Raw genomic sequence first — 13967 nt, forward strand, 5'->3', positions numbered from 1 at the left:
AGAGAAAAATCAGTGTTCTGACCGGGAACTGTCTTGTTGCGGGAGTTACAAAGAAAAGAAAAAAGGGGAAACAAGGAAGAAACAGCAGTGCCAAGTCTAGAGCAGAAGATCTAGATAACAGTACTGACTGTGCCATGAGATAGTTAACAGCGTTAAGCAGTGGAGTTCATTCTTTTTTGATCTCTATTTCGCTCAATTATAAAAAAGGAGTTAAAACAAATCTCTGACAAGGTAAAGCAGAAATTAAATGAGGAACTTAATGAAAATCTGGAAAGGATAAGAGTAGATTCTTAATTAAAAAGAGTAAAAATAATTTTAAAGACATATAAAATATGAAATACTGTATTAAGTTCAATATCACAGCAAAGAAAAATTTATAAATTATCATAAAAATATTTTCAGTGGCAATTCTAAAGCTCAGTGAGGGAAAGTCATATACTAATAGTAACTGGCTTCTTGATAAGTCTTCTCTTTAATGAAAAAGGTGACGGAAAAAAAGTAAGGAATAGGGCCAGGGATTTAGCTCAGTGGTGCCACCTGCCTCGCAAGCATAAGGTCCTGAATTCGATCCCCGGTACCAGAAAAACAAAAAAGTAAAAAAGTAAGGAATATATGTAAAAAGCTTTTCAAAATTAAATACAGTCTATTGCAGATATACCTTTTTGCAGATCTTTTCAAAGTTGATATCATCACCAAGAGCAGATTTAGTTACTATATCAGGTTTCAATTCCTATGAAAGAAAAAAACCCCCACAAAACTTTTAGTTATGAGTCTAATTTTAGCTGTCATTGTAAGTTAAATTCCTTTCCAGGACTTGCTTTACGAAACTTGATACTAATTAAAATCTTAATTTTTTAAAAGGAATAACACATAGAAATTTCCATGCTACTGAGAAAGCCGTAACAAAATAGTTTTAAGTGCTAATTTTTCTAAGAATGTGTACAAATCAAGTACAAAGATTTTCAAGGAACTCCAATACATAATCAACTGTAAACCAAGGACTTTATGCCCAAGCAGCTCTTTAAATATCAAGTCTAGGCTGTGGTTTTAAACATCAAATCTACAGGAAAAGTTCTGAACGTCAAAGAATTTAGGGAATATTACTCATGTGTACTTCTCCAGAGGAATATTCTAGAGGAGGGACTTTAGTCAACAGCAAATAACTTTGATAAAAGGACTGCTGGCTTGTATTTGTAGAGCTAGAGCTAAAATAAGTGTATGGGTATAGAAGAATGTACATAGGTAAATGCTACATGTTTGGATTGAAGAGAAAAAACTAATTGAAAAGAAGAGTTAGAGGAAGGTAGAACAAATAGACAGGAGTCAAAGGATATCACTGAAAAGTGGACAATCACACTAGATCTAGGAGGAACACTTCCTCCTGCCCCATTCCCAGGGTGTGCAACAATTTTTTAAAATAAACAATTTAACTTGATGGGTTATAGTATCTCTCTTTGATGCCCTCTTAAGAAATAAAACGAGTGCCAGACTTCACCGAACAATCAGGCAGGCTATTCAAGCACCACTGAATTTCCTTATACACTGGTACTCCAGTCTGACATAAAAAATGGAAGGAAGAAGCAGCTGGTCACCACCTGAGCTTGGCATGGTGGCTTCCACAGGAAAGTCATACGGGAAGGAATCAAGGGATGGCCTAGGAAGGTAGTTTCCATAAGAAACTACCCAAGCACTGTGGCATACACAACAGTGAGGGACCTGGTGGCAGAGTCCAAGTTACGGCATTATAACCTTATATATTCTTCTTGCATGCTCTTTTTAATACATTGCTTCCATTTCCATTTATACTTCAATCAAAAATAAAATGTAACAGTGCAATAAACAAAATAGATTAGAACATGCAAGACTACATAAAAAATAGAAAAGGTCACTAAGTGTTACAAGTACAACAGTAGCCATTATACAAAACATACAGTTCTACATATCAAAAGAAATTTTTTGAAAATTGCAATGATGACACATCTAGCAAAGAAATAAGCAGTAACTATAACACAGAATACTCAATAATTAGAAAATATGAGAGTATAAACATCAGAAATATAACTGAATGTAAATTAGTTTAACCTATCTCTTAGGAGAAAAAGATCTTTAACTTGGATAAAGAGTAAAACCCAACTCTACGGTGTAAAGTATATAAGAGATACATAAGAACGTGGCTATTTCAAAAGGCTAAAAACAAAGTGGTGGGCAAAGATTTACTAATCAAATTGGATTCATTAAAAAGCAGATATGATAAAGCTGTGTCATGCAAAGAAGAAAAGTTAAGATTTCTGACAATACTGCCAATGCATTAAATAAAATATAGCAATTAATTATATAAAGAAAAAAACAACAGAAAAAGAAAAATATAAACACTATTATAAACACTGTTAATAGGAGACTTTGACACACTACTCCCAGTTTGAGAAAGTTCAAACCTGAAAAATTACTTACCAAGACATTACTAGCATAGTTACTGTTATGGTTTGGATCTAGATATCCATCAAAAGCCTCATGTACTCATAAGTGGGGCTTTTGCAAGAGGACTGGACCATGAGCCCCTATAGCTAACTTTCAGTTAGGAGGTGGGGTGTTGTCAGTGAGGCAGGGAGCCTGGAAGGGTATCTCTCCTACCCAGGCTGCTTTATCTCTCTGCTGCTGCGGACTGCCATAACATGAAGAGTTTTCTGCCATGCAGGCCCTTCTGCTATGCCCTTTTTAAAAAATTCATTAAGTTTATTGGTAATTTTAGGTATACATAATAATCACATTCATCATAGGGAATTTGTACCTGTAAATGATATATCTTCTTTTTTCCTATTCCCCTTTCCTCCCTTCAACCCCTCTTTCCTTCCTTTACAGAAGCTTTGTTTCTGTTCTGTCCTCATTTTATTTCTTTTCCTTTGCTCCTGCCCCCAGTTCCCCTTCCTGTTTGAACATTTTCTTCCCATTTCACATTATTCATTATACATTTTGGTCCTTATTTTTACTTTCGGTTTCTCACACCAGAGAAACAATACAGTATTTACATATGTGTCTGATTTATTTCACTTAAGAGTATGGTCTCAAGGTGCATCCATTTAGCTATAAATATCTCAAGTTTATCCTTCTTTATGGCTAAGTAGTACTCCATTGTATAAAAAAACCTACATCTTCTTTATCCATTCATCAGTTGGGCGTTTAAGGCTGTTTCCAAGATTTAGCTATTATAAACTGTGTGGCTATAAACATGGGTGCAGATATATTGCTGTGGTATGATGCTTTTAATTCTTTTGGGAAGATACTAAGAGAAACAGCTGGGTCAAATGGAACCTCTAGGTTAATTTTTTTTTTTTTGGAGGTATCTCCATACTGATTTCCACAGTGGTTGCACCAGTCTGCACTCCCACCAACAGGAGAGAAGGATTGCTTTACCCCACATCCCAATAAGCATTTGTTATTGATTTCTTGATAAGAGCCATTTTTTGTGGAGATGGAATCTCAGCGTTGTTCTAATTTGCATCTCTCGAATGACTGGTGATGTTGAACATTTTTCATGTATTTATTTCCGGTTTCTACTTCATCTGAGAAGTGTCTATTTGTTTCAGATGTCCATTTTTTGACTGAGTTTTTAAATCTGGGGGAAGGGTCTGATGTTTCTGAGTTCTTTATGTATCCTAGATATTAGTCCTTTGTTTGAGGAACAGCTAGAAAAAAATTTTTTTCACCACACTGGGGGTTGTCTCTTCACTCTGTTGGTTTCTCTTGCTGTACAAAGGCTTTTTAATAACATCAGATCCCAGTTGTTGATTCTTTGTAATATTTCCTGTGTAACTGGGGTTTTGTTCATAAATATTTTGCCTACACCTATGTCGTCAACAGTTCTATTTTTTTTTGGTACTGGGGATCGAACTCAGGTCCTTGTGCTTGTGAGGCAGGTGGCGGAACAGCTGAGCTAAATCCCCGGCCCTTCTACCTATTTTATCTTCCAGCAAATTTAATATTTGTTTTAATATTCAGATCTTTGATCCATTTCAATTTAGTGCACGGTGAGAGATATGGGTCTAGTTTTAATCTCTGGCATGTGGAAACCCAGTTTTCCCAGCACCATTTATTAAAGAGGCTATCTTTCTTCCAGTGAAGGTGTTTGGCTCCTTTGTCAAAGATAAGGCGGCTGAGCATGTTTGAAGTAGTTCCTTCTAATCTGTTCCATTGATCCTCAGGTTATTTATTTATTTATTTTTGCCAGTACCATGTTGTTTTTATCTTAACTTCTCTGTAGTATAATTTCAAGTCAGGGATTGTGATGCCCCCTGCCTTGCCTTTGTTGCTCAGAACTGTTTTTGCTATTTTAGGTCTCTTCTGGTTTAAATTTTAGAATTCTTTTTTTCTTTTTTTTAAATTTTAGAATTCTTTTCTCTAATTCTGTGAGACAGGCTATTGGAATTTTGATTGGGATGGCATTAAATCTGTATAACAACTTTGGAAGTATAGGGGTTGGGGATTCAGCTCAGTGGTTTCACCGCCTGCTGCACAAGCACAAGGACCCGAGTTCAATCCCTGGAACCAAAACAAACAAACAAACAATTTTGGAAGTATGGCCATTTTCTTCATATTTGTTCTTCCTACCCAAGAACAAGGGATATCGTTCCATTTTCTGATTATCTTCTTTGATTTCCTTCTTCAGAGCACTGTAGTTTTCAGAGTAGAGGTTTTTTACTTCCTTCATTAGATTGATTCCTAGGTATTTCATTTTTTTGTATGCTACTGTGAAAGGTGTGATTTCTATAATTTCTCAGTGAGTTTGTTATTTGTGAACAGGAATGCTACTGATTTTTGAGTGTTTACTTTGTATCCAGCTACACTACTGAATTTGGTTATTAAATCTAGGAGTCTTTTGGTGGAGCTTTTGGGGTCTTCTATGTAGAGTATCATGTCATCTGCAAATAATGATAATTCAACTTTTTCCTTTCCTATTCTTATTCCTTTTATTTCTTTCTCTTTTCTAACTGCTCTGGCTAGTGTTTCCAGAACTATATTGAATAGGAGTGGTGACCGTGGATGTCCTTGTCTTGTTCCTGATTCTAGAGTGAAAGCTTTCAGCTTTGTCTGTTCAGTATGTTAGCTGTTGGTTTGTCATAGATGCCTTTTTCAGACTGATATAAAGACCATCTATTCCAATTTTCTATAGGGTTTTTTTTTTTTATCATGAATGGCTATTGGACTTTGTCAAACACTTTTTCTACATCTACTGAGATGATCATGTGGCTTTTGTCCTTAGCTCTGTTAATGTGGTGTATTACAATTATTGATTTGCATATATTGAACCATCCCTGTGTCCCTGGGATGAATCCTACTTGGTTCTGGTATATAATTTTCTTGGTGATTTGGTGCATTCTGTTTGCCAGTATCTTATTGAGGATTTTTGTGCCTATGTTCATTAGGGAGATTGGCTTGTAGTTCTCTTTTTGGGTTGGATCCTTTTCTAGTTTTGGTAATGCTTACTTCTAGGAATGAATTTGGGAGTATTGCTTCCCTTTCAATTTTCACGAAAGAATTTGAGAAGTAGCGGCATTAGGTCTTCTCTAAATTTCTTGTAGAGTTCAGGAGTGAATTCATCAGAGCTTGGGCTTTGTTGGTAGGACTTTAATTACATCTTCAATTTCACTGACTGATACTGATTTATTTATAGAGTTTTTATATCTTCTTGATTCAGCTTTGGTAACTCATATGTATCTAGGAATCTGTACATTTCTTCTGTTTTCCATCTTATTAAGCATACAGGTTCCCAAAGTAGGTATTGATCTAGATTTTTGCAGGATCTGTTGTGATTTCACCCTTTTCATTCCTAATTGCATGGACTTGAGTGTTTTCTTCCTTTTTGGGGGGATAAACCTGGCTAAGGGTTTGTCAATTTTATTTAATCTTTCCAAGAACCAACTCTTCAATTCACTGATTCTTTGTATTGTTTTCTTAGTCTCCATTGCATTACTTTCTGCTGTGATCATTTTAATTTCCTTCCTTGTATGAGCTTTAGGCTTGACTTGCTCTTCTTTTTTCTAGAAGCTTTAGGTTCAACATTTATTTGTTTATTTGAGCTCTCTTTCTGATATGGGTATTCTCTGCTATAAATTTCTCTTGTAGAACTGCTTTAATTGCATCTCATAAGTTCCAGTATTTGTATTGGCATTATTGTTTAATTGTAGAAACTGTATAATTTCTTCTTTAATTTCATCTGTGACCCACTGGTTGTTCAGGATGGTGTCATTATTAAGTTCTTGTGGTTTCTTTTTTTTTTCTTGTGGTTTCTTTTGCAATTGATTTACAACATCACTGCACTATGGTCAATTAGTTCTAGTGTTCTATAGCACTAAGATCTATCATATATTGAAAGAAAAATAGAACAGTTCAAGGCTTCCAACACATAAAAACGATATATACATGTGAAGGAATACTAATTATCCTGATTTGATCATTATACACTGTATACATGTGTCAAATTTTCATACTAAATTCCATAAATACGTAAAATATTGTATTTTTATAATACAGTATGGATACTGGAAATAATGTTTTGCAATACCCAATGTCAAGATCTTCATAGTCTGTTATTTTACCCTACTCGCAAGCTACCATGTTAAACTGGTAGTTTCATGAGTGTCGGTAAAAAAAGAGTCCTGGCTCAGAGACAGAGGACAATTTATTGCTCATAATAAGTGTAGGTGCCAGAACATCAGCATTTTAAAAACACTCACATATTTTTTCTTCTTTTTAGAAAAATGAAGTTCCAGATACATGGTAGAAATTAAATTTAACAAGTTAAATCCATGTAATCAAAACTAAAGAAATATTTTAGAAGTATATTTTTTTAAACAGGCTTTTAAGTGGCAAGTATCTTCCTGTATTGAGGAAGAGAAAACCACCTGTCTTTGTGGACAGCAGCTTTTGTAGTCTGACAGGCAAACATGAACTAGAGTTACAACATCTATTTTCAGAACACAAGCATCTATGTGCGGGGCTGAATTCTTCAAAGTAACCCATGTTCTCAACAGCAGAGGCTTTAAGTGTTATCTTACATGTCAAATAAAACTTTGCTGATATAATTAGGATGTTGAGAAAAATTATCCTGTTTTATCCAGGTAAGCCCAATATAGTTGCAGGGCTCCTTATAAGAGGGAAGAGGAAAGGTTTGAGTTAGACAAGATGAGAAACCACAAGTTAGAGAGGAAAATGAAGGAGAGAAGAAAGCCATTATGCTGCTAGTCTTGAAGAAGGGTGTCTTCTGGGACACACTGATTAAAAGTTTTATACTACAGAATTTGAAGATAATAAAATCGTGTTGTATTAAGCCATCAACTTCATAGTAGTTTGTCTTAGCAGCACTAGGAAATAAATGAATATACTTTCTATCTTCTACCAATCCTCATATTTTAATTATACCATTTTTTTGATAAGTACTATGTAATGTAAGTAATACTACGAATATTTCTCAGTAAGAAGTATCTATCTCAAAACTCAGTACATTCCTTTGGATGGCTTAAACTGTCCTTATTATACCACTCATATTTCAGTATTTTGGAAGAATTCACTTATAGCTTTAAATATAACCATATGTGTAAATAAAAGAAAATGCTATCTCCTAAGATACAGATTATGTAAAATTCAAGAAGTGAGTTTAGTTAACATGCATAAATAGGAATGCTGTTGTGCAACTGGAATTTGTGTCAGTGCTATTCTAAGCATATAGCGAGGAACTAAGTTTTTTAGACAAGAAAAACTGCAATACATGATATAAAGTTATTTCTCCTCCACTCTACTTTCATTAAGAGATCAGATACTGCCTTTCAGAATAAGGCTCCTTTTGACCTGTTATCATGAAAGGAGAGGGGACCCTAAATGGTAATATGAGATATGATGAAAAACTATGGTAAATGTTTAAATTAAAATATAATTATTACAGTCAAAGACACACTGCCAATAATCGCTCTGAGAGGAGGACTCCTCCTCACTTCAAACACACCCCATCATTCCCGCTACTTTCAGTGGGAGTATTTTGTGAGGGATTAATGGCAATGTGTCTTTTTGCTATAATAATTCTTTTTAATTTAAATGTACACCATATTTTTTGATGAGCTCTTATAGCATTCCCTTCAAAAGATAAAAAGATAGCCAAGCATGGTTGTGCACACCTATGATCCCAGCATGCTGGGAACCTGAGGCAGGATGATCACAAGTTCGAGACCAGGATAGGCAACTTAGTGACTTAGTGAGACCATGTCTCAAAAGGAAAATAAAAAGGGTTGGGGATATAGCTTAAGGTAAAGACCCTGGGTTCAATCCCCAATACCACGAAAAGAAGAAGGAGGGGAGATAGGATTGAAAAGCCATTCTGAATTCTTGGGAGTCTGCCTAGAGTCTAGCTGGGAAGTTCATACTAGATTGCCAGGATTTACAAATTGATTTTTGGTGGGGTTTTTTTGTTGTTTTTTTTTTACTGAAATGTATATTTACATTTTTTCGGAAGAAGTTTTAGGTAACTACTTTCACTATTTTAGGATTAAATTTAAGTTTCAAGGATAGGTTATAATTTGGCCAGAAAATTTATTTCATTTAATGTTTTAAGAATACATAAATTACTCTTCAAATTAATAGCAAAGTTCAGTAGGAGCCACTGAATTAGTAATCCAAAGTGTAGGGAAGATAATGGGAATTGATTTTTCAAGAACTGAAGTTAATTTTCAACTTTGAAAGAAGGCCTGAGATGACAAACAGTTTCCTATGAGTTGAGGCTATTACCTTACTTCACAATACATCAACTCCATTATAAATGAATGGTTTCCTACATGAGTAGTGGAAAGCAAGTAAGATTTCTCAAGCTCTATGGATAAAACTGAAAAATCCCTGATTTTGTTACAGAATAGAGAACTCTGAAAGATAAGAGATACTTAGAGGCTTCTAACAACAGTGTAATTTGGTTCTGTTATTTAAGCTTTCAAATATTGGGGTTTTTAATCTATCTGAAAACTAAAATAAACAATTATATATTTTAGTGGGTATGCAGCTGAAGTTACTAATCCACTCACAAAACAAAGGAGTACAAGAGGGTTCAGCTAGGATATAATTCCACACTTACTGTGTGGGAAAGAGTTAACTTTCCAGGTGTGAGTTGCTCAAACTCAGCACACATCTACTGAGAAAGGCCTCTCTTCAGGAGTGACCCTTGGCCAGCTCCTGGAAAATGACCTCTGAGAATGTGGGCTACAGGGTACTTATGATCAGAGGGTTCATGTTAACAGTGAGACTTAATGTGAATGTGTCTTTGCTTTCAGAAGCTGGAGTCAGAGTACTTCAAATTAGTTGTGTAGAAAATTCACACTGATGTGACTTGTCCCCAGTTAAAACCTCTGGGTCTGAATGGGAATGCCTTGTACCTGCTGTCACATCACTAGTGGGAGTGTGTCCCTGCGACTCCACAGTAGAAGACCTCTGGAAACTTATGCCTGGTTTTTCACGAGCTTCCCCCTTTGCTGATTTCAATCTGTATTCTTATATAATGTTAAACCATAATTGTGAGTTTAACAGCCTTTGTTGTAGATTCCACTAATGAATTACTAGGCCTCAAAGTGGTCTTGGGAACTCAGGATACATTCATTTTACAGAAAAGAATCATTACCACAGAAAGTTTAAGAGACTCTTTTCAAAGTATCTCAGGAGGGCTAGGACAAGAATTCTCATATATTGCTTTTTGCCGTATCCTGTTGTCAGTAATAAATTAGACATCTTAAGTCCTTCCTAATTAAATTAACATAATTCAAGCTTTCTACACTAATGATTGTCACAATTAAAAACTAGATCTATCAGAAAAACTTCAGTTCCCTTATTCCACACTGTGCTATTAGCTACTGCTTGCTAATATGCAAAATCACAAATTTAATTAAAATTAGGTAATCTAAATTTTGTTTATTTGGATATAACCTTGTTTTTCTCTCCAGATATTTGTTTGAACAATCTAAGATACTTAGAACTATTAAGCCAGTGGAGCGTTGGTTCTGCTTCAGCAGGAAAAGTTTGTTTGTAATCAAACTATTTGTATCAGACCATGAGGAAGAAGATTAGGATAATATAAAAAGTTACTGCAAGGTAGTTAACCATGCTAACTTTTTTAATTCCAAGAAGATTTCATTGTGGTTGGGCTTTTAACTTAATAGAATACAAGAGACTTTTGCATGCAACAGATGGAATGTGATGTTTAGGCTGAGAAAAGAAATAAAAAAATGCCAGGAAAAATATGAATGCTAGATTTTTGGTATATGTGGAAATGAACCAAATAATGTATTTCTCTGAAATAAAGAATCTGAAATAACTCATGAGAGTGGTATTGATATCCCAATTTTCATGCTTTTCTACAGATAGGAATTCTCATTATGGTTACCCTTCAGTGACAATAAAAAATTAATTTTCTAAATACTGTTCTGCGCTTTCTTAAATACATTTTACTACAGTAACCTTGAAATAAAGCTAGGCTCTACCATTACACTGGGAAGGTGTTTTTCCAGATAAAATATCACTGTCTTCCTCCTACCCCTATTCCTATGTTCTTTAATGCAGCCAATGGCATCTCCATCCTCTGCTGCTCAGCTCTGAGTCATCTGACCCTTCAGAGCCCCTTTATTATGATTCTGTGACATTGTCATACTATTAAAGACAGCTAAGTTAAGTAAAAATATTATAGGCAGTCAGATAGGGCTGGGCCCTTGACAGAGTCAGAGCACAAGATGAAAACACATTACAACTGTGGCCAGGGACACATCTGTGAGAGCCAGGCCTCAAGATCAAGATGAAATGACTAGGCCTGCATACTTCCCCAAAGGACAAGGTAAGTGCTAACACCTGGCCTAATGAAGTATAAAGAGACATCAGTCACCAGACCCATCATTTCCTAGAAAACCTTTTTGTTCTTTTCATATACATTTGTTACGTGACTTGTTCCCCCACTGAATTTCTATTACCTAAGTGACTATAATTGTAATCTTATGCTTTAACCATGTGGTTTTTGCTCTATAAAACTTACTCTGAAAAGTGGGGTCCTTGGCTACCTATTTGGGACTCCTCCTGCCTCTCAGGAACTATCTTCTCAATAAACATTTCCTACTCTTAACCTCTGTTGTTCCTAGAATCCATTCGTTGATTTTAGAGGACACAAATTCAGTGTATCAGACATCTAACAGATTGGGAATTATAATATTTCCTTTGTATCATTTGGAAGCTCTATTTCATCTCCTATATCATCCCTGTATTACTACTCCTAGGCTTAGGACTTCCTTATGGATTGTATGGATTATAATAACCTGGTTTTCCTGTCTGCAGGACCAGTAACTCCAAGGCCTATTATGTCACTGTCCCGAATACAGAAAGAAATCAAAGATCTTCAGAATGACATTAAAAAAATCTTTGATTGTCTGTCATAATATATCTTTTTGCTCTACTGTTGTAATACTTTTCTTCTAGGAATCTTATAATCAATCCATGCTGTTTTGAATAAATTTTCAAAACTGAATAAATTTTCTATTTTCCTACCACATCATCTTTGGTAACTTTCCTTTTTATTTTTTGTCTTTAGAATGCTTTCCATTAACTGGATACCTACCTTTCTCGCTTCTTTTCCTTTCAATCAAAATCTACCCACCCACTTCAAACTTTGGTTTCCAAATACCACTAAAACGAAGCAGGAAAATTATACATCCTACCGTTAATTTCCTGTACCAAAAAAGACTAGTGGGGTTCAGAACAGACTCAAAAAGGTTGTGCAAGTTGGCTTAAAGGGACAACCACTAGTTGAATTTTGGCGTGAGAAGGAATAATGACAGCAAAGGATCATAACCACGTTGACCACATAATTTGATGTTCAAACAAGGACTCATCTGAGTATCAAATAAGACATTAATAAATGTGCTGGGACAAAAAGTGAATGCAAGAAGAGTCCCAAGGAATTTGGTCATATGGCCACCCTAACCACAACACTTGTTAACATCTCCAAATGCTCTCTATTTTCTCTTACACCTACTCCACAGGCTTTAGACTCAAATTATTACTCCAGCAATCTCATTAAGTCACCAACATTCTCCAAATTGCTAAATTTAAGTCTCAGTATTCTTCTCAATAAAGCAGCAGTATCTGACTCGTCCCTTCTTGGCCTATTAAATAACATCTGATGTTATTCTCTCTTTCTCCTTGATATACTTTCATTATTCCACTGAGAGTACCCAGACTCTTGGTTATTCTTAGTGACTGTTTTTTTCTCTTAGTGACTTTTGCTAGTTCTTCTAACTTAAGAATGGATTAGGACTCTGCTGTTGGTACTCTTCAGTATTATTCATTACCATGTTAGTGATTTTATCCAGTCTCATGACTTTATATATCATGTATTTATGAACTACCAAACATCTCTCTCTCTCCTCTGAACTCCAGACTTAGTATCTCCAGCTATCTATTTTATATCATCCTTCCTAAACCTTTCTGCTCTGCTTTATTTTTTCCATAGCATATCATTTCTATATGATTAATATTGATCATGTTGATTTGTTATAAGAATGGAAAATGAAGTTATTTTTCCGTGTTAGATATTATAAGTTGCTACAATGAGTATCTCAGCTATCTCAATATTCAGATAGCATAAAGGAGACCTGACAATAAATACTGCTGCTATTCAGGAATTATGGCAGAAACAATTTTTAATAAACATGTCATTAATTCCCCCACAGCTAATCTTTATGTTCATCTGTACCGAGATTTGAATCCTAATACTATCACACTTAATAGACTTTTATATAGGGAAATTAGTAAGATAATATAAAAACTTTGTTATTTCTTGGTTCTATAGATAACTTCCTTTATACCCTTTTTAAAGATTTGAAAACTAAGAACCAAACAAAATAAAACAACATTCATTTAAGTACATATTCTGCTCTATAATTTGTGAAGTTTCACTTACCTTTTAAGACTCAGCTTCCTGCTACAGGAAGCCTTGCTTGGATCCTGAACCAGTGCTACATGCCCTTCATTTTTTAAAACACTTTACTGAAGGTCTATGTTCATGTATCCATTTCTCTCTTTAGATTACAAACTTCCCAAGGGCCGGTAGAATATTAATTTCTAATATTTCTGCATAAAGTAGCATGGATTATGGTACACACAAAGTATAGACCTAACATATTTCTGTTACAGTGAAGCAAAGTGATGTGGTCATGATTTAAGAGTGTATGGTCTTTTCTTGCAAAGTAAAAGAGTAAATAATATCAACTAAAAGTTTATTTATTAAAGTATATACTAAGTAAAGCCTGGAAACAGCCCAAGTGCCCATCAACTGGACACTGGATAAAGAAGATGTGGTTTTTTAATAAAATGGAGTACTACTCAGCCATAAAGAATGACAAACTAGAGACATTTATAGCTTAATGGATCCACATTGAGGCCATACTCTTAAGTGAAATACACAGGACACACATGTGTAAATACCGAATAATTTCTCTGGTGTGAGAAACTGAAAGTGTAAATAAGGATTAAAATGATTAAAATCAATAATTGATAATTAGAAATAGGAAGAAAAGGTCCAAAGCGGTAGAGGAAGTGGGAGGGGACGGGGAAAGGAAAGAAGGGAAAGGAAAAATTATAAGAAAAGGAAAAAATGGAAACAAAGTCTTTGTAAATAGGGAAGGGTGGAGGGGGTGAAGAGAGGGCAGGGAATGGGGAAAAAAATAAGAACCAAGATACATCAGGTACAGGTACAAACACCCAATGATAAATGTAAATGTAGTGTATACCTAAAATGTACCAATAAAAGAATTGAAGGAAAAAAACAAAGTATATACTACTTACCAAATATCTCCGTTTATGGCCTAAAGTTACAATGCAACCTGGACAGTGATGACAGATTGTTTCATACAGTAGATCCCCAAAAGATCTCCTTTCTGGACCTGAATACTTTATTACTG

The 13967-nt window shown here is 34.9% G+C and overlaps 1 protein-coding gene across 2 annotated transcripts in view; it reads right to left on the minus strand.

Annotated features, from left to right (window-relative positions):
• The window catches only part of LOC101712618 (serum response factor-binding protein 1), a 36399-nt gene that overhangs the window by 10648 nt on the left and 11784 nt on the right, over positions 1 to 13967 (minus strand). The window contains exon 3 of one of the 2 annotated variants that reach the window (XM_087180424.1): positions 659 to 730. The exons of the other annotated variant lie outside the window; for it this stretch is intronic. Within the exon in view, the coding sequence (XP_087036550.1) occupies positions 659 to 730 (72 nt within the window). The remainder of the gene's footprint in view (positions 1 to 658; positions 731 to 13967) is intronic. 2 annotated transcript variants of the gene reach the window in all.

Source organism: Heterocephalus glaber, unplaced genomic scaffold, assembly GCF_053883595.1.
Source record: "Heterocephalus glaber isolate CG9 unplaced genomic scaffold, H.glaber_assembly_v1.0 deba00001461, whole genome shotgun sequence".
Taxonomy (NCBI): domain Eukaryota; kingdom Metazoa; phylum Chordata; class Mammalia; order Rodentia; family Bathyergidae; genus Heterocephalus; species Heterocephalus glaber.